We start from the raw sequence: 21,703 nt of genomic DNA on the forward strand, positions 1-21,703 counted from the left end.
GACAGCACGTCACATCACCTCTTGGTGTAATCATTGGGCCCTTCAGTCCACAAGCTACCAGGTGGAAAAAGCTGAGCTTGTTTGTATTGCATGAATTCAGCCAACATATTTAGATAGTGAGGCTACATAATGAAGCTGGTTTTCAAAAGGGGGACAGGATATACAAATTTAAAATGTTATTAGTCTGTGATTAATACACTGATGGGTATCAATTTCATACTTCCCTACATTTATTTCACTGATATACAGAAACATTTGTCACACAATCAACTATCATCCACACTTCTCCAAAGAAATGCATATTGAATTTTCAGTTATCAAGCCATACTGACAATTTTGGTGTGTGTAGCTTAAAGAAATGACACTCCTAGGAAATTAAAGGGGGCCCCACTTATATTTTTCTGTCTGCTGTTTACGCTGAGCCTCAAAGTATAAGCGCTGGTGGCCTCCACTCAGGCATGATTCTAAGGCTGAAATGCTGGTGGAGAAAATGTGGAAGGTGGCAGAGATGGAGAAAAGCCTTTACTCAAGAGCAGAATGAAAACAAAAACAGATAGACAGACAAACCAGAATCATTTAGCCAGTCAACAACAACAACAAGAAGATTGGCCCTTAGAGAACTGTGAACAAGGCTGGCAACCATTTTTTCTGGCAGGACTCAAAAGCACTTAATAGACAGGTGACAAGTAGAAATTACGTCACGCTGAGAATCACAATAATCGTCTTTACATCCCAACTGAGATGCGGCAAGCCATCATTTTACCTCCAAACCAGACCCTGAAAGCAGTTTAACTAGAAACCACAAGTTAGAATTTACAGTAACCCAAATTTGACACGATCAGACATCATGGCAAGTTACAAGGATCACAAACAGTGGATGTGGGAATGGGACCAAGAGGAGGGGAGGAGCTGAAAGGAGCCCACAAACCCAAAACCTGCTCACTATTGATGGGGCTGTGATATCTGAAGAGAGCCCATGCGCTAAGAACAGCTTCACTTGCTGAAACCATGCTTCTTGAACAGCTATGAAACACACACATGCCCTGGCACCCCAAAAGGGGGCAAACCTATCTCAGGTAGGAAAGCATTTAGCTACTCCAACATCAACAACTTTCTAGCTGAACAAAGTAGAATGCATGTTTGTTGCTTTGGCAGTTTCTGGTCCCCATTCTCATGTCACAATAAGTCATATCCTGAAATAAACCACAATACATGCTAAGTGCAACTTCAGGCCTCCCCTTCCCGAGTAGAGGAACAAACCATGGAAAGCATGATTTGCAAACCAGCACTTCTGGTTTGTTCCTTTCCACATAAACCATGAATGGAAACGAAAGTTCGCTCCTGGCTTACTGCTTGTAGTTTTCTTGGTTTGCAAGTCGTGCTAAGTCAGACACTCTGTGGTTTGCTTCCCTCCTTGGAAGGGGGAGTTGTGAAACTGACATGCCTGAGCAACATGCTACTAGTCCACAGTAAACTATGGTTTATTTGAAACCATGGTGCACTGTGACGAATAAACCAGGCCTGTATCTGAGGATGGGTAAGGAAATGCCAGATTCCAGTAGTCTGTTGCCCGCTTCACCTCCATCTTTTTGCATCTCTTCCTAACTTTAAAGGGAACACATTTCCTCCTTGCTTCCCTTCAGTGTATACAGTGGTGCCTCGCAAGACGAAATTAATCCGTTCCGCGAGTCTCTTCGTCTTGTGGTTTTTTCGTCTTGCGAAGCACAGCTATTAGCGGCTTAGCGGCTATTAGAGGCTTAGCGGCTATTAACGGCTTAGCGGCTTTAAGAAAAAGGAAACAAACTCGCAAGAACTCACAAGACGTTCCGTCTTGCGAAGCAAGCCCATAGGGAAATTCGTCTTGCGGAACGACTCAAAAAACGGAAAACTCTTTCGTCTTGCGCATTTTTCGTCTTGCGAGGCATTCGTCTTGCGAGGTACCACTGTACTTAGTGTTGGTAGTTTCTGGATATAGACCGAGTTACGCCTCTTCCCATGTTACAGCAATGGAAACAGCAACATGTCAATCAACAAATACGTATTTCACTTTGTTCATCTTAAGCATCTTTATTATGTAAACACCAGTGTGCACTTCTGAGATGGCAACTCTGCATCTTCCTCTAAATAATCAGATGCTGAAGGCAGCCAGCAACAGGAAGCTGAATTATCAGAAGGGCTCTCCCACATCCCCTCAGACGAGCTTCCCAGAAGATTACACAAAGGTTGGCATCATCTGAAACATATGCCTCAAGCTGTCCACAATATGCATGTTTTCACTTTTGCTAATTGAATCTCACTGCTGAAATAGACACTTTCAATTTGCATTAGCTCCCTCTGGCGGAGAGAACACCATGTTAAATTTAAAAGCGGCACACCTTAAAAAAAAAGTGAGATGATTTTTACATACAAACTCTTCTGGCAGAGTTGGAAGGTCTATGTCAGGCAGGCAGGGAACTGTGTGCCCTCCAAATGTACTCCCCTACACTTCTACATGTGACTTCAGTTCCTGCTGCTGCTGCTGCTGCTGAAGTGCCTTTTGCAAAAAGGAAAAACACAACATTCACTAGAAATTCAGTATGGCACATATAACTTGCAGGCTGAAGTTATTGCAAGGGATCAGTAGCAGATGGCGTCTTAAGGCAGTGCTCACCAGACCATCATTGCTGCTGCTCACTGGAAGGTAAATGGGGAGAGGAGACGTAGCAGTGAGGTCAATGCAGTGCAAACCCACCAGCAGGAATGCCACATTGGCTCTGCCAGTGTGTCTGCACTGTGCTGACCTTGCCTCTCCCAGTAAGCAGCAATGATGCAATGACTGCAGGTCAAGTGAACCCCATGCCCCACCATCCCATCAGCTACTGGTGGGGGTGGTAACCAGTCAAAACTCAAATCTCCTGCCCCAAAAACTGTTTTGCTTGTCAACTGTCAAAACAGAAAGACATACAGTCAGGGACAAAAATGTACATGTCCAGAAGCAGACTTATTTTTGCCGAATATGCAATATTCAGATGGGCACTTTGCACATTCCTGGGAGTGCACCATCTCAAAAAATCAGAAAGGAAATGTCACTGCAGAAATTCAGAGTCACTGTGTCCTTAAGCCCAGCCTGGCTGGGGATGAGGGAAGACCCTAGCTCCTTTCACGGTGGAAAAACAACTCTGAACCATTTCAGAGTCGCCCAGTTTGAGGTGCTGAGATATTTCACACAAAAAGCTGTCCAACTTATTACAGATCCACTGGGAAAGGAAAAGATGCAAGGCTAATGCAGTATATTCCATTCCTTTCCACTAACATACTCCCACATTTTTGAACTCTTCATCACTCCTTTGCAGAAGCATCACTTGCACAAATAAAGTAAAACAGAGGTTACACAAGATCAGAGAAAAGAACATTATCATATTTTAGTGTTAAACCAGAAGTGCTGGGGGAGGAAGCATATTGGAAGCTGGCGGAGGAACAAATTGTACAGGGCTTTGCAATATCCTTCCTGTGTGTAGAAGGCACAACCTACAGAGCATAAAAAGCAACTGTCCTCCTTCTCAAGGGACAGGTGTTAGAGGTAAAGGTCAAAGTAAAGGACCCCTGGACGGTTAAGTCCAGTCAAAGGTGACTATGGGGTTGCGGCGCCCAACTTGCTTTCAGGCGAGGGAGCCGGCGTTTGTCCACAGACAGCTTTCCAGGTCATGTGGCCAGCATGACTAAACCGCTTCTGACACAATGGAACACCGTGACAGAAACCAGAGCGCATGGAAACACCATTTACCTTCCTGCCACAGTGGTACCTATTTATCTACTTGCACTGGTGTGCTTTCGAACTGCTAGGTTGGCAGGAGCTGGGACAGAGCAATGGGAGCTAACCCCCATCGTGGGGATTCGAACCGCCGACCTTCTGATCAGCAAGCCCAGGAGGCTCAGTGGTTTAGACCACAGCCCCACCTGCCACCCAAGGTGTTTGAAGCACAAGAGCAAATGCTCAGAAGTTCGGCAAACGGTCTTTGTGCTGGTGTTTTTCGTTTGGTCTTATGGTCCCTTCATATATTCCCAAGTGGAATATTTCCCTATGTATAAAGCCTTCAGGGTAAGAACAGCCGGAAAACTAACAGATGCACTTCAGGGACATATTTCAAGAACACACATACGTGTGTTTAAAAAGATGTTTTCTGCATATTTTATTTGTTTGTTGCAAGTTAAATATCTCTACATTTACTTCTCAGCTCATGAAAGAAAGCAACATAATGTTATGCAAAGAAAGCTCCATGCAACCCTCCCATAAACATATTTGCCTGACTGAGTGCTTAGCAAAACTGCCGCAGAATACATAAGACGTTAGCATTCAGCAATAACATCTCAGTCACTCTCTCGAGAAAAATCATCTCCCTATTACATTCTGTAACAAAACAAAATGACAGACGCTGCGGACACTTTCTCGATATAAACTATGAGGATAGTGCAGTCCTGTGGTGCCCATTTAATACTGGTGTGCTGAATCGAGCCAAAAGCAAAAAAATAAATAAAAAATGTATGTTCTGGTCTGTAAAAAAGAAAAAGAAAAAAAGAAAAGAAAAGCTTCGTTTTCCTGCAAGAAGCTAACCACATCATAAGCTGTGCTGAAGAACACAACCGTTTTCTATGCAAGGCTCAGCAGTTCATCACTGCAGCCAACCCAACTGTATATCCAACCACTTCCCACTCTCTTCTGTGCCAAGAAAGTTCTCTCTCATCTAGAATTTACTCGCAGTTTAATTAATATAGAGGTGAAATGTGTCTCTAATCTATACTTTTAAAGTTGATGGTATAAAAATGGCAAAGAAACTAACATGCCCAGAGTGTGGAGAAATAGGAAGACAGTCATACCTCATGTTACATTTGCTTCAGGTTGAGCGTTTTCAGGTTGCATCACACGGCGACCCGGAAGTACCGGAAAGGGTTACTTCCGGGTTTCGCTGCGCACACATGCGCAGACGCGCAAAATGACGTCATGCGCAGAAAAGGCAAATCGCGACCTGCACACGCGCAGATACACAGACACAGGTTGCGTTCTGCTCATGTTGCCAACGGGCCTCCGGAACGGATCCCGTTCGCAACCAGAGGAACCACTATACTCTTTGCATTACTCAGGAGCGCTTACTCAGCTCTGATTGCAGCACCAAGATCCAAAAACTTGCTTTAAGCCAGCAGGTGGCTTGGTTGCACCCTGAGCAAGATTTTTTATTCCACCATTCCAACTCAGTTTTGAAAGTAGCCTCCATTTGCACACACACACACACACACACAAAATAAAAAGACGTTCTGCCATGGGGCAAGTGGTTCTGCTGCTTCCCGCATCCCAGTCCCATGAAACTAAGTTCTGTGGTTCTCTGAACCCGAGCATTTGTTTAGAATAATTCGATCAAGCGTGACATGCGTTTGGAGACCTTCTGATTATTGGCTGACTGTAAAAACAAGTTTAATGGTTGCAGACTTCACAATGTGAGGGGGGTGGAATCTACATGGCAGAGGGCGTTGTGAGAAGTCCTAGGGAAATGAGGTATATTGCTCCAATCCCATAATAGTTCTAGTGCATCTCATCCACACCCACCCACTTTGAGAAGAGTCCAAACATTTGTGCCCTCGTATAATGGAATCCAATCCACTGAGAACAGAAAAGGATGAAAACTGTACTCAATAAATAATAATAATGTTGTATTCACACCTTCCTTCTGTTCCTTTCTAGGGCATTATAAAGATTGATATCAAATGCTAAGGGATTGCCTTCCTTATACACACAAGTAATGATTATGCATGGTGGAGACTTTTAAAAATCAGCCACTATGAAATGAAAGCCAATTCAAAGGGGGCCTGTTAGGCATTGCCAAAAAAATATCTACCCCAATAAGGACAAACAAGAGTACCAGTTTGCATATGGTCATTTATATGTACAGGCACAAACTTAGAAAGAATTGTTGTAATTTAAGCAGGAATACAATACATCTCACCCTAGTGAGGAAGACATTGTGCCTCTGTTCAGCTGATGGTCAACTTTCAGGCTGCTGCCTCCCCATTTTATGGTTCATTATCTTTAAACTTTTATGGTTTACTATCTTGGACTGGGGGACGTAGGTGGCGCTGTGGGTTAAACTACAGAGCCTAGGACTTGCCGATCAGAAGGTCGGTGGTTCAAATCCCTGTGACGGGGTGAGCTCCCGTTGCTCGGTCCCTGCTTCTGCCAACCTAACAGTTCAAACGCGTGTCAAAGTGCAAGTAGAGAAATAGGTACCGCTCCAGCGGGAAGGTAAACGGCATCTCCGTGCGCTGCTCTGGTTCGCCAGAAGCGGCTTAGTCATGCTGCCACATGACCCGGAAGCTGTACACAGGCTCCCTCGGCCAATAAAGCGAGATGAGCGCCGCAACCTCAGAGTTGGTCACGACTGGACCTAATGGTCAGGGGTCCCTTTGCCTTTACTTTATCTTGGACTGGACAGTCCTCAAATAAAGGACACCTTCAAACAGAGGACTCACGACCCTTCTAAACGGAGGACTAACATACCACAGGATTAAGCTAATATATACTTCCATATAATGTCCATGTTTTTAGCCTTTAAACGTGTCACTATAATTTTTCACCAAAAGGCCCTCCTACATAATATTTTGAGGGAGTTAACACAAGGTATATGCCTACAATTTTTGAGACTACACTTCAGATTTGAAATCCTACTGACACTGTTCTAGAGTGGTTAAAAATATAAAGATTTATGTTATATGGTGCAGAGATCCCATAAACCAGCAAGAAAGACATACTTTATTCTATTTTGCAATTTATGTTACCTAGAGCACTTATAACTTTCCTCCTGGCAATGAGATAGGCATTTTTTAGGAGACATATGCTCTTTTTAAAAATGAGAATGACTAATATTCTGAGCCGCACAAACCAAAACCTTTTTGCTTTCCAGTGATAAACAAAGATATGGTTTGTTGCCATTCTGTTGTAACAGGAGTTAATGAGCTCAACTGGGGGTGGGGGGGGGGCCTCTGGCCGTGCAATGAATGTGATTAGCCCAGAAGCTGCAGAGTGGAATTGAAGAAAACTCTGGTCAAGAGACTGGCTCATGATGGAGACAGGCCTGAATGCCCGTCTTGAGAGCAGAAATGCTTTTCTGTGTGAGAAGCAGAAATGCTGACAAGGCCTCAAATGAGCTAAGACAAAGCGCCATTGTAAAAAAAGGTACAAGTCTCCATGTAGCTTAGCAGAGCTGGGTGACCATCATGAATTCCCCCTGTAACCCGATAAGGCTTGGTATCATGTTAGCCCCTAAAACAATGGGGAACTGCTTCTGCAGGTGTCTGTCCTGTGATTGACCAATATATTATTGTTTCAACATTTTTAATGTTTCCTATCCTGGGCTCCTTTGGGAGGAAGGGGACAGTAGAAATGAAATACAGTGGTACTTCGGGTTACAGATGCTTCAGGTTACAGACGCTTCAGGTTACAGACTCCGCTAACCCAGAAATAGTACCTCAGGTTAAGAACTTTGCTTCGGGATGAGAACAGAAATTGTGCAGCGGCAGGCCGCATTAGCTAAAGTGCTACCTCAGGTTAAGAACAGTTTCAGGTTAAGAACGGACCTCTGGAATGAATTAAGTTCTTAACCCGAGGTACCACTGTAAACAAATACTATCAATCCTCCTGAACCTGTTGAAGGTGCCATGATGGGAACAGCTAACATTGTTGTCGAACAACAACTCCCATCATTCCTAATCATTCACTGGGCTGGGTGGGGCCGATGTGAACCAGAACCCAACAACATCAGGGAGGGCACCATGTTGACTAGACCCTTTCTTACCTCGTGGTCGGAGAAGAGCCGGACACCTTCTAGCTGGTGGAAGACTGGGTAGTGGGTGCTATCGATCTGATCTCGACGGTAAACATCTCCCACAACCAGAAAGGCATCGAGTCCCGAGTGCATCAAGTCCCACTGGTGGGCAGATGTGTGGGCTCTTAGGATGTGGGTACGATTTAGGTAGTAGTTATCCCCTTTCTTCCTGCTAGGGTGGTCTTTTGGAATGAGCAGCCTGTCAAAATTCTGCTCAACGGTGACCACCGGAGGCATATCATCATACACAGAGAAGAGTGGCGTCCCAAAGCGACCAATATATTGCTTGTAGAAGTGGTCTTTCACACGCTCTTTCATCAGCCACAAAGGGTGATGCCTTTGGTTGTGCAAGTTTTCCCCCACCTTGGAAAGAATCTTCTTTGTGACGTTGGTGTAGTCATCTGGGAGATAAGATTTGCCAAGAACTTCCACTGCGTCTGTTACGGAGGTGCTGGCAGTGAAACCTGAAGATATTCGCCGGCACCATGCAGGACTGAAACTGGAAGGTCTTCTTCCCAGAAGTCCCCATGATGGAACCATTCTGCCACAGCCGAGTATTTGCATGGATGTAGCCATTGCAGGGTTCTTTATATGCTGGAGGAAGTAGAAAATCAAATGCAAATAATGATTTCTGATTGCAGTACACACGCAACCTTTGATATGAAATACAGTGGTACCTCTGGTTGCGAATGGGATCCATTCCAGAGGCCTATTCGCAACCTGAAAAGAATGCAACCCGTGTCTGCGCACACGCGGGTTGTGATTTGCCGCTTCTGCGCACGCACATGACATCATTTTGCACATCTGCACATGCGCAAGCAGTGAAACCCAGAAGTAACCTGTTCCGGTACTTCCAGGTTGTCACGGGATGCAACCTGAAAACGCTCAACCAGAAGAAAACGTAACATGAGGTATGACTGTATATGAGTTTTAGTCTACTCAGTCACAAAGAAAAGCTGATGAAATTATTCCATCACAGTTCTATAATGTAAGAAAATTATGAATGCTTTGGAAGTTCAGCAAAAACTAGCAGTGGTCCAGAGACAAAGTGGTGGGAACCCTGTTGTTGTTGTTGTTAGACAAGTGGGTTGGGAAAGAGTCTTCCCAGGACTTTGGGGAGAAGAGGCTACCAGATATGTTAAATAGCACTGTTCTAAATGGACCAAGAAATATGTTCATTTTAACTTCCCAATTAAAGCAAGCCAAAGCAAAACACCTACCTTGATAAACAGCTCCACTTTGGAACATCAGAAGATGTGTGCCTCTCAAATAGTGTTGATAAACAAGATATGCCCAATAGACGTTGACTGATTGTATTCCAGATACAGTCTTTGAAAATGCGGCCAATAATTCTCATACACGAGAAGCAATTCAAGGATAATTTATGTGGATTTTTCTGTCTCTCTGCAGGAGATTGCCAGCCAATTACTATGGGAAGGAGAAAGAGGTAAATAACGTGAATGTTGAGTAACAAAGACCATGATCAAAAACATTTGTAATTTCTTCACAAAGCTTTCTCATAATGGCTGATTGGGATGCAAAGCTGCAGTAAAAACTGAGTCATCCCATTTGTACTCTCTACTGCCTACTTCACCAAACTGTATAATGAACAAAAAGCCACAAGCTCACACCTTGTCTACCCACCCTACACAAAACTCAGACTGAGAGCCAGGGAGCTAATCTGAAGTCTGCCTCACTCAACCTCTTGCCCTCTTCTGCTGACCAGATGGTGGGTGAGGAACATTCCAGGAACTCACCTGCCCGTGCAGGAGAAGGCAAATGCTACAACTAGTTGCTAGAAGATTACAAATGGCGGCAGCAGAAGACTATCCGGCTCCACGGATTCCCTCATGAAGAGGATTATAAGTGAATCAGGCCTCAAATATGGCAAATTTGCAGGATTAGATAGGCCAGGTGTCAAGGGGGAGGCACCTAGGGCCAGTGCTAATGTTAGGCAGTGTGAGGCCATCGCCTCAGAAGGCGAACGGATTGGAGCAGTAGCTCCTGGCTGTTCCTCCTGACTTCCTACCCCTGCCAGCCATTTCCCTCTGCTGCCATACATCCTGTCCTGCCCCCAGTAATCTGGGTGTCTGTCTTAGGTGCAATGGAGGAGGCTATTCCATCACTGGTGTTCAAAGGAGATTCACCTGCAAGTCTAGTCAGCATCACAGTGTCCTTTACCCCAGGCAGCAAAATGTCTTGAGAGAGCCCTAGATGCATCACTGGGCAACCACAACCTCCTGGTCCAAGTCAGATGGATTCCTTGGGTTTTGCACCAAGATTCTTTTTCTCAATTAACTATAACTACTACTATAAATGGTAAGCGTCTCCCAAATTCCTATGTTTCATTAGCACTCTTTCTTGGAAATCATTGCTGATGGGCTCCAGATGGACTATTAAATATACATTTTTTTTGTAAACTGACAGGTTGGGCCCAAATCCCTTAAAGCCGTTCATTTCTCCCTTCTGTCCAAAAAATACTTAATGGACAGAAAATCCCTAACAACCCTGAAATGCTGTGGAACATATGAGGAAAGTAAGGCTGCCTTCTTTTAGTGATCTGACAAACTTCTGTTGCGCAAGAGAAGTTCTACCAGTGTAACATATGCTAAAAACAAAAAACCGGTAATAGACATATGGTAAGATTACCAAGATTGGGCATTTACCAAGCTGTTTAGCAACTCAACTAGGAACTTTTTTTTCCCCCAGCATGCAAACTTGTCTGAGCATAAGGTTGTAAATGCTATAGTTGATGATATACTTTGCTTAAATCATCTCTGGTTAAAATGGGACATAAATTAGGAAAAGGTAACATACAATTCACAGGCTATGCGCAGCCCAGAGACATCAGAACTTTTTTTAATGGTGGTTCTAAGAAAGGTGCTAATGTGCATTAACTATTACCATTAGTTATTTCTGGGAAGAAGAGGCTAATTCGAATTATCTACCTTATTTACTAAAATGTAATGTGCACCTTTTTGGCCAAATTATGTCGTGAAAATGAGAGTGTGCATTAGATTTGATGGCGCATTTACATTCGCCAGCAAATACTTTTCTGGTTTTAATGTTTTGAAAATTGAGGTATGCATTAGATTTGATGGCTCATTAGAGTCACGTAAATATGGTTCTTCAGTTTTCCAGGACTGCCCCCATCCTCTGAACCATGCCAAAGGAGCATGGGCTAGCTATTGTAAGCAAAAATTGAGGTGCTCAAGTAAACTGGTACACTTGGGAGCAGAAGCTGTGCAGAATACAAAACTATCAATCAATCAAAATTTATTATACAGTCACAGAAAGGTTAAAAACAAGGCAGAATACCAAGAACGCTGTGTTTCTGACAGAAATTCAAATAAAATACATATATAGAAACAGTAGGGAAAAGCCAAACCACACCTGAACTGGCAAAATCCTTTTATGAATCTTTGCAGGAGAAAACAGAAATGTGACAGTTAATTTCCTTTACTGTGTTGTTTGTCTCAATCAATAAAAAAAGGCCAAATACCACTCAAAAGTCTCTCCTGGGTATTTTGATAAAGTAGGAGTGAATAATCAATTTTGTTCATCTCTATAAAATATACATTAAAAAAACCATTTTTTCCCTATCCATTCATCCCCACAGGACAGATCTTTATTATAAGGAATACCTCCACCCCTGCAAGGAGTCATCTAGTCCTAGAAAAAAGCCACCAGCTGGCATTTGGGAACAGTCAAGTTATTGGCATGACCCTCAACAAACCAAGACAAAGTGCAGAGCAAGTTTTACAATCAGCACCCACAAAATATTGTTGGGGGGGCAGATATCAGACTTGTTGAATCTACTTTGTTTTTTACTAAGATTCCAAGATCTACCAACCAGAGCCAGGAACCAAAGCGAAATATTTAGAATCAAAAGAATAAGTACGTTTTGCATCTAGGAATTCATAGACTGTTTTATAAAAAATGATGCAGAATAGCTGGACTCCTTCAATTTATTAAAACTTTCCAGTGAAATTGACATGGTCCTGATGGGTGGTTCAAGAGGTAGCAAGAGATTTTGGAACAGTTTGCTAATTTGGACAAATGGAACAGACTTATTAAGAAAACTATGTTTAGGCATAAGATGAAACGAGGTCTTAGTTATCCTCCTTTGTTGACCTATTAGTTTGTCATTTAAAACAGTTGTTATATAAGGGGTCTTTCAGTTCCATGGCTGCAAGCAGAAATTTACTATAATTGTTGTTGTTTATTTATACCCCACCCATCTGACTGGGTTTCCCCAGCCACTCTAATCCATCAGGCCAACATAACAGAGCTTCTGACCATAGAAAATCCCTTTTCTAAAATCCCTTTTCTATGGAAGGTTGGACTAAATAGGCCAAAAAGACTGCCACCTTTAGAGTCACTGTGAGTTCCAAATCTGGAATATAAGGAAATCAAGCAGGTTGATAAATTCCTTCACTTCCCAGGTTGGGAAGATTCAGGCCACTCTAGGCTGACAGATTTATTTAAGGATGGTAACCCTTTAAGACTGCAATAGATCACCCACATCTTGAGAGCCTTTCACCCATCTTGGCTTCAAGTATTGCAGATCCAGCACTCTACACAGAAGCGAGGCATATGTCAGACGAGCATTAAGAGTGGTATGAATAATCATGTATTCAGTCTGGCTATAATATGAAAGCGATGGTCTCTATTGTTTATAATGGGCTTACTGTAGAGATGGTTGGCACTCCCATGAGTGCTAAAATGGTATGAGAGTTAGCTTTAGGATGGGAATTCCTGCTGATGCTTGGGATGCAATGTGGCAGAATCCACCATACAAGTTCATTTCAGCTCATATTCAAGAAGCTACATTCAAAGCGATTCACAGATGGCATTGGACGCCACTTCAATCACACGTAATAAATTTGGCTATCTCAGTGGAACACTGGTGAGGCTGTGGTGGAAAAGGTGGTCTTTATCATTTATGCTGGGGGCTGCAAATTAGTAAAACCTTTCTGAGAGGTTGCTTTTGCAAAAGCTTTGATCATCACTGGGCAAATACACCCCTCGACACAGCTCTCGCACCCTTAAACTGGATAACCCTGCAATAGTACCTCTCTTTACTGCTTGACCAGAAGTGGCTAGCCATTGGATAACATCCAATTTTACTCTGAATGGCTGGTTAGATAAAAATTGGGGCATGGCTCTTTCTGAATGTTTGGCATATCCGTATGAAGTGCAAAAGAAAAATGCCAAAACAGGCAAATCTGAAAGTGTTTTGCGTTCTTTCTTGACCTATGCTAATATGGGTGGAGCCTTTTTACATACTGCTTTGTGGAGAGGGTATTTGCAAGTTTAAGAGAACAAAGCAAAGCTAAAAGTGTTAATAATCATTTTCTTTACTGTACAAGAATAACATGACCTTTTTTTGCAAATTTCCTGCTGTGGCACCAAATTTGTTACAAGGGATTATATTTCTTTCTTTGTTTGTTTGTTTGCACTGTTATTATCAAAACTGAACAAAAATAATTATTTAAAACAACTTTCCAGATCAGCGTTTGGAGATAGGCAAAAGAAACACTTTGATATAAACTGTGTTTGTGAAACAGAGATACAGTATTTTACAACTGCCCACATTTTCACATGTACTGGAAAATGCAGCACATTATTTTAATCTAAGTAGTCCTTTGCATTACACACACACTTAGGCTGCAGTTCCGCGGAGCCTCTTCTGTTTGGGAAAAAATCTGCAAATCTCCCCAGATATGCCAAAATGATGTATTCGCTTAATATCCCTGGGCACAAAGTAGGATAATGTGGTTGTGAAGAATGAGGAGGGAAGGGGAGGAGTTGGGGGAGGGGTCTATGTACTCAGTACCAATAGTTCTGTAAGCATTTCTACAGTCACAAGTTTGCAAAGAATACGCAAGTTACAGTGGTACCCCGCAAGACGAATGCCTCGCAAGACGGAAAACCCGCAAGACGAAAGGGTTTTCTGTTTTGGAGGCGCTTCGCAAGACGAATTTCCCTATGGGCTTGCATCGCAAGACGAAAGCCCATAGGGAAATGCTGGCGGTCGGGAGCAAAGACTTTCGCCCACAGCCGGCCTTCAGAAGAGGACCTCTTCTGAAGGCCGGCGGGGGGGCAAAAGTCTTTGCTCCCCCCGCCTGCCTTCCCCCCCCCCCGCCTGCCCAGGGCGATCTTAAAATGCTGGCGGGCGGGAGCGAAGCGTTCGCTGCCGACCCCCAGCATTTTAAAATCTCCAAGGGACAGCAGAGAAGTCTCTGTCCCGGGGAGATTTTAAAATGCTGGGGGTCGGGAGCGAAGCGTTAGCTGCCGACCCCCAGCATTTTAAAATCTCCCCCTGTCCCGGGAAGGTTTTAAAATGCTGGGGGTCAGGAGCGAAGCGCTGCCGACCCCCAGCATTTTAAAATCTCCCCGTGTCCCGGGAAGGTTTTAAAATGCTGGGGGTCGGCAGCGCTTCGCTCCCGACCCCCAGCATTTTAAAACGCTGTTCCGAAGTGGGGAGGGGGGGCGGGGACACCTGCCCCAGCCGCCCCACTTCGGAAAGCTGTTCCGAAGTGGGGCGGGGGGGCGGGGACACCTGCCCCAGCCGCCCCACTTCAGAAAGCTGTTCCGAAGTGGGGAGGGGGGGCGGGGACACCTGCCCCAGCCGCCCCACTTCGGAAAGCTGTTCCGAAGTGGGGAGGGGGGGCGGGGACACCTGCCCCAGCCGCCCCACTTCGGAAAGCTGTTCCGAAGTGGGGAGGGGGGGCGGGGACACCTGCCCCAGCCGCCCCACTTCGGAAAGCTGTTCCGAAGTGGGGAGGGGGGGGACACCTGCCCCAGCCGCCCCACTTCGGAAAGCTGTTCCGAAGTGGGGCGGGGGGCGGGGACACCTGCCCCAGCCGCCCCACTTCGGAAAGCTGTTCCGAAGTGGGGCGGGGGGCGGGAACACCTTCTGAAGGCGGGCAGGGGGCGAAAGTCTTTGTCCCCCCTGCCTGCCTTCCCAGGGGCTTTTAAATCGCCCCGGACAGCGGAGAAGTCCTCCGCTGTCCGGGGCGATTTTAAAATGCCGCCCGCCAGCATTTTAAGATCGCCCCGGACAGCGGAGAAGTCCTCCGCTGTCCCAGGGTTTTTTTAAATGCTGGGGGTGGGAAGAAAAGCCCTTGTCCCCCCCCCCAGCCTTCAGAAGAGGTCCGGGGACAAACTGTCCCCGGACCTGGTCTGAAGGCGGTTTCCCTAGGAACGCATTAATTGATTTTCAATGCATTCCTATGGGAAACCGTGCATCGCAAGACGAAAAAACCGCAAGACGAAGAGACTTGCGGAACGAATTAATTTCGTCTTGCGAGGCACCACTGTATGTGGAATTTGCAATTTCTAACGGCGTCTCAGAATGTTGCAGGCTGACTAGTTGCCTGCCTTCCACAAGCAGTATATTAATCATGACAGCATCACTGGCAACACTGTGGAAACTTTAATATGAAACAAGAAAACTGGGAGCCATTTTCCTTAATAAGATAATGAGCCATCACATCTTTCTAAGTAAAGCTTTTTAAATACACAATAAATAATATGTATTTTTGTGTGTGTGCAAGTGAGAGAGAGCGAGAGAGAATAGAAAGCAGCAATATTCATAGAAATCATAGGATTGTAGAGTTGGAAGGGACCATGAGGGTCATCAAGTCCAACCCACTGCAATAGTCACAGATTTGCTGAGTCCCCTTAGGAAGACTGCTGTTTCTCAGCTTTAGTTCCTTGTCTATGAAGCGTGAGCGATAATGGCTTACCTCACTGAATTATTATTCAGAAAGATCAGGAAAGCATCTTACAACTAAGAAGATTATGCTATAATGATAACCATCATACTCCAGATGGTTAGGGACGCGGGTGGCGCTGTGGTCTAAACCACTGAGCCTTGGGCTTGCTGATTGGAAGGTCGACGGTTCGAATCCCCGCGACGCGGTGAGCTCCCGTTGCTTGGTCCCTGCTCCTGCCAACCTAGCAGTTCGAAAGCACGTCAAAGTGCAAGTAGATAAATAGGTACCACTCCGGAGGGAAGGTAAACGGTGTTTCCGTATGCTGCTCTGGTTTTGCCAGAAGCGGCTTAGTCCTGCTGGCCACATGACCTGGAAAAACTGTGTGTGGACAAACGCCAGCTCCCTCAGCCAGTAAAGCGAGATGAGCGCCGCAACCCCAGAGTCGTTCGCGACTGGACTTAACTGTCAGGGTTCCTTTACCTTTACTGTGTAAAATTTCTAGATACTAATATTGTTCTTTGTTTTAATGAAACCTCCATGTTCAGAGGCAATACACCTGTGTGTACCAGATACCAGGAGCAGTCAGCAAGAGACGGTCCCCAACACTGCATTCTGCGGTCATGTTTCAGCCCTGCCCAGGGCTGCAACCTGAGGTCTCCTCAACTGTGGAGCAAGGGGACCTTCCAGCAGACCTCCATACCGATTATGACCCTGAGGACCCATCAGCTTTGGATATTCTTGGCCTAGGACTGGAGGTCCCCATGCCAGTTGCCTTTGTCTCAGACAACTCCCCATCCCTCGCCTTCCCCAGGGCAGAGGAGGTGGGGAGCCAGGCAAGAACGTTGGTGCTGCCAAAGTGCCCAACTAACTGCACATGAGGCTATTTGGGATGAGGGGGAAACCCTTGCTCAGATCAGGTCCTGATGGACAGCTAGGAAAGGGTACCTGCCTCCCTGCCTTGGGGAAACAAGACACCTGCATGTGAATTTCCAGGAGCATCTCGTTGACTTCTCTTGGTTCTGATCCAATCAGGCAGCTCTTGTGGGTTTGTGGTTGCTGTTTGCTCAACCCCAGCACAAAATGGGTCTTTATCCTGGGAAAACTGCAAGCCGTGTCGGTTAACGTTATGTACATTTCCACAACCAATCCAGAAAGGGGAGAGGACGTGCAAGTTTCCAAACGGATTTTGACTTCGCAATCGAATTAAATTGACAGCTTTCAGGTCAGGAGGGGCAGGCGCCATGTAAGGTGTGTGCAGAGCTGCTGGTGCACCTGCTTTTGTTTCAGCCACAAGCACCTTCCGGCTGTACTTAGCAAACGTACATTCAGTTGTGCAAAAGGAAAAAAGAAGGAAAAAAGGAGTCATCTCGAGTTCGAACTGCACCATTTATCTGTCACGGGTTCTTACAAAGCGTTTAAAAGAAAAGGTTAGAGTGCTTCGGAAGAAGGAACTGTATTTTGCAGCCTAGAGGCACACTGCTTCTACCAGTTGGCAAGAGAAGGGCTGAAATATTAATAAGCAAGCCATTTGTCAAGGAAATTATGCAAGGAAGCCTGGCCATTGTACAAACCAGCAAGCAACTTAAGACACAAGAAAGCCAGACGTGATAATCCAAGGGCTTTTCTATAATGGGCTCCTGAACTCCTCTACCTTTAGAAAGAAAGAGCTGGCAGGGAAATTTAAAAAGGGTGGGGGATTTGTACAAAAACAAATCAATGCATTTTATAATAAACTCTTGTTCACACCAATATTAACCGTTGTTATTTGGGCCTCGATTTGACCCATATCAAAAAAGGGGTTTTCGATAGATTCAGACTAGGTGCAATGTCTTTGCAATCGATGTTGCATGCGCATCAATGAACATGACTTGAAATGTGATCCGCCATGCCAGACTACGTTTAATAATTAAAAGCCCGCAAAACACTTAAGAGAACTGTTATATGATGGGCAGAAATGCGGAGCTTTAAAAACAGTTGAATGTTCTTTTAAAAATAGTAAGATTTATGCATAATGCACAGGTGTGCCTGCTTTTGTCTAGCACAGTGTTTCCCAACCGGTGTTCCGCGGCACACGAGTGTGCCGTGAGACATCGGCTGGTGTGCCGCGAGATGCCTGGAGGGAGGCGGGCGAGTCGGGCGGCGAGAGGCGGGGCGGCGGCGGCGAGGAGAGGCCGCGCCTCCTGCTGCTGCCTGGCGCTCCTCCTCGCAGCCGGCAGCGCTGCCTGGGCGCCTCCGCGCGACTCTGCCTCGCTGGGTTTGGTCTCCCAGCAGAGACGGGTCACACGCGCCCCTCCCTCCCTCCCTCAGCCTGCGCGGAGGGAGAGCCAGAGAGAGGCATCGCTCCTGCGCTCCGAGGCGGATTGAGCGCAGCTGAGAGGAGCTGCCGAGGGAAAAAACTTTCACTTTTGTGCGTCCCTCCCGGCGTGACGCTGCGCGCTGACGTCACGGGGCGGGGCTTTAATGGTGGTGTGCCGCGAGATTTTTTTTCAGTAAACAGGTGTGCCGTTGCCCAAAAACGTTTGGGAAACACTGGTCTAGCAATAGGCATCACTTAAGTATATAGACATTCTAATGGCCCTGCGCCGAGGAACTGAATTACTGACAAAGCAAATTTGCAAATGCGGAAGTAGCAGTGTTTCTGAAAGAGATACACTCCACATACCGCATTTCAAAAAACGGGGGCATTTCTGAATCTTTAGATTTAGCATACATTGCCAGGGGAGAGAAGTTGCAGCTGCGGTTTGTTTGAAATTAACACCTTCCTTCCGTTTTGAATGATCCTCACCAATCGTGCATAAACTCGCTCATATAATGAATATTAACAAATACAGAAAGTAGTACTTAGGCCGCTGTATTATGCATGGGTCTTTGATTATTAATAGCCCCTTTCTGCTTACTTAGCACTTTTTTTCCTACTGGGCTTCTCAAAGTTCTGTACAGCTGCTATTTAATGATGCCTCCCAACAGCCCTGTAATATAATAAATAGATTGTTTAAAACAATTAACAGTTGAACCCAATTCACATTTCTGCACACTGCAATGCATATGTGTGATGAGTAACTGATTGAAGGTGCTGCTTCTTTGGGGAAGGAAGGAAGGAAGGAAGGAAGGAAGGAAGGAAGGAAGGAAGGGTGGGTGGTAGGAAAGGAAGCTCCGTAGACAAATAGAGAACTTCATTTGGAGATCCCAAATGCCCAATGTGTTTCATTTTATACCTGCTGCAGTGGCACTGTTCGAATGTACAAACATTTAACTCAAATTATATATGGACTCAGGGACGCGGGTGGTGATGTGGGTTAAACCACAGAGCCTAGGACTTGCCGATCAGAAGGTCAGCTGTTCGAATCCCCGCGACGGGGTGAGCTCCCGTTGCTCAGTCCCTGCTCCTGTCAACCTAGCAGTTTGAAAGAATGTCAAAGTGCAAGTACATAAATAGGTACCGCTTCGGCGGGAAGGTAAACGGCGTTTCCGTGCGCTGCTCTGGTTCACCAGAAGCGGCTTAGTCATGCTGGCCACATGACCCTGAAGCTGTACGCCGGCTCCCTCAGCCAATAAAGCGAGATGAGCGCCGCAACCCCAGAGTCGGTCACGACTGGACCTAATGGTCAGGGGTCCCTTTACCTTTACTTTATGTATGGACTCACTATTTTTGTGTGATTTCAAATGCTGAGTGATATCCCATTAAGATACACTCACAGTAAACCACTGAAAGCAACTCTGAGCATGACTAACATTAAATATCACCTGCTATGTATAATCTGAATGCCACACACACACACAGAGGTTCAGAAATGACAGAAAGTGGGCTTCTTGAAGATAAACGCACATATAATTCCTAACTTTCACATCAGGTAGGCTAGTGGTACCAAGATCGGAAGCATATCACTGATTTCAAAATGGAGGTGCATCATCACCAATGAATCACAGGAAGGCTAACGGATGGGTCATAGGGTCGCTGATGTGATACTAAGCTGAGAAGTTTGGAATGTGTTATTTAAGCCAGAAGGTGTCTGTATATGAATATAGTCAGTCCAGGCCCTAATGTTCTTCTGAAAGTAGCTACGTTGACAGCCTGTGAACGCTGCTGTGTTATTTGTAGAGCTCAACAGGTAAATTGCACGACTGCTTTATCACTATCCCTATTGCAAGCTGTTTTGTGAAAATAACCTTGCAAACTGATGTACAACGCTTCTTTTTTATCCTTTGCATGGGAGTAAATCTCAGCCATTGGATTTGCAAAATGGGGCTTGCCATCGGCATTTGTTTAGCTGCATCTTCAGGATTAAAAAAAAATAAATTAAAAAATTGTGCTGTATCTTTATCAGTTACACAGCACAGAAAATCTGCCCAGCAGGTGACTTTGGAGTGCATTTCCACCTTCCTGACTGTGAGCTGCCCAAAAAAGGCCAAAGTGACCCCTGGCACTGCAGACAAAGTCTGGGAGGCCATCCAAATTATGGCAGCCTGGCTCCAGATGTCCATGAGCATCGACACTGTCCAGAATGTCTGTAGTGCTACGTGATACCGGAGCTATCATCCTCTATTTCTGAGCTAGGGGAGTTGCAGAAGATCCTTTGTGCAATTCTGCATCTTGTAGCTAGCATATAGGAGAGCAGGGAGATGGTAGAGTTTTGAGATGCTCTTCAACTGACACACACACCCTAAAAAAAAAATACAGGCTGGGTGGGCAGCAGAATCCTCTCTATAGTGTACAAGTGAATTTCAACAAGTTGTGATCTGACTCAATCTGACCAGCAGAAGTAATTCTGCGCACGATGACACAATTTTTAGATTTGTGGTAGTCTGCAAAGGCAAGGAGGATACTGGAGAGCTACACTGGTGATTCACCAGCAAAACTCTTCAGGAGTATGTTAAGTTGTGGGTGAACATATCACAGCAATTCTTCAAACAGCTCTTGTTTATTCACAGGCCAGAACAGAACTGAACTGAAGGGTTCAGCCAGCCTGCTTATATAGAGCTCCACTACAACGCAACAGTAACAACTTTCTGTAACTAGCCAATCACTGAACGTCACTTTCCATTCCTTATTTGCATATGTGGACCTGAGTGAAAACTATCTACAGTATCCCCCTGCTGGCCCAGGGCGAGAACTTCAGTACATAACAGAGTAGATCACCCTTAACTGGATTCTCCCTGCCTTCTTTTTAGCCACCTCCCTGATTTGCCATGTAAGAAGCACCAAGGGTCTTGAAGCAGGGACTGCAAGCTACGCACGGGTGTGTTATTTCCTATGCCACCGTACTCCTAAAGCGGAAGGAGATATTGGCTTAATCCAGCAGTTCTCAACCTGTGGGTCTCCAGATGTTGTTGGACTACAACTCCCATCATCCCTGAGCTCTGGCCTTGCTAGCTAGGGGTGATGGGAGTTGTAGTTCAACAACATCTGGGGACCCACAGGTTGAGAAAGGCTGGTCCCTCCTCTGCTTACAGCAGTACCCATATAATATGCAGAATTCTACACATCCATACCATCTCCTTCAAGTACAAGTACAACTCATGGCTGACCCTCAAAGAATCCTAGGAAATGTAGTTTACCCCTCACAGAGCTGCAACTCCCAGCACCCTGAACTACAGTTCCCAAGATCTTTGAGGGAAGAAGTCATGTACAAGCTGGAGCCATTTCGTGCAGGGGTTCCAATCCCGGCCCGCCACATGCATCGGCAGAGTGCATATGAGCACACCACCCCCCGCCTTTCTGCCTTCTTTCAGGACCAAAAAGACCTGCATGTCAGTGATCGCCTGACATCAAATGGAGAAGAGCTAATAAAATTCAAGGCCAATCTGTTTCCCATTCACAGTTTCAGCAGTCCTCTCTCAATTATGGCATGGAAAGGATAAAACAATAAATAAAACTGATTAAGCTATTATATAAAATCTAACCACTACTCTCAAGCCTACTGGAGAGTTATGGGGTGCAGGGTTGCAGGTTTTTTTCCTGTTCCAAATGCTAAACACATATTAATTGGATTGGATAAAAACAGGATCAGAAAAATCAGGTATGAAGGGGAGAGAGATAAACAATGAGCTTCATGAATGAGTGGGGATTCAAACCATGGTTTCCTGGGTCATAGTCCAACACTCTAACCATGACGCCACACTGGCTTTTAC

The 21,703-nt window shown here is 45.3% G+C and overlaps 1 protein-coding gene across 3 annotated transcripts in view; it reads right to left on the bottom strand.

Annotated features, from left to right (window-relative positions):
• The window catches only part of FARS2 (phenylalanyl-tRNA synthetase 2, mitochondrial), a 190,797-nt gene that overhangs the window by 141,400 nt on the left and 27,694 nt on the right, over positions 1-21,703 (bottom strand). For 2 of the 3 annotated variants that reach the window (XM_083519487.1, XM_083519488.1), the window contains exons 2-3: positions 9,071-9,278; positions 7,821-8,444 (exon numbers count right to left, since the gene is read on the bottom strand). In XM_083519487.1, coding sequence (XP_083375613.1) covers positions 7,821-8,426 — 606 coding nt within the window. In that variant the 5' untranslated portion in view covers positions 8,427-8,444; positions 9,071-9,278. The remainder of the gene's footprint in view (positions 1-7,820; positions 8,445-9,070; positions 9,279-21,703) is intronic. The other variant, XM_083519489.1, reaches the window with a different exon arrangement.

Source organism: Podarcis liolepis, assembly GCF_965112155.1.
Source record: "Podarcis liolepis genome assembly, chromosome: 8".
NCBI classification, from domain to species: domain Eukaryota; kingdom Metazoa; phylum Chordata; class Lepidosauria; order Squamata; family Lacertidae; genus Podarcis; species Podarcis liolepis.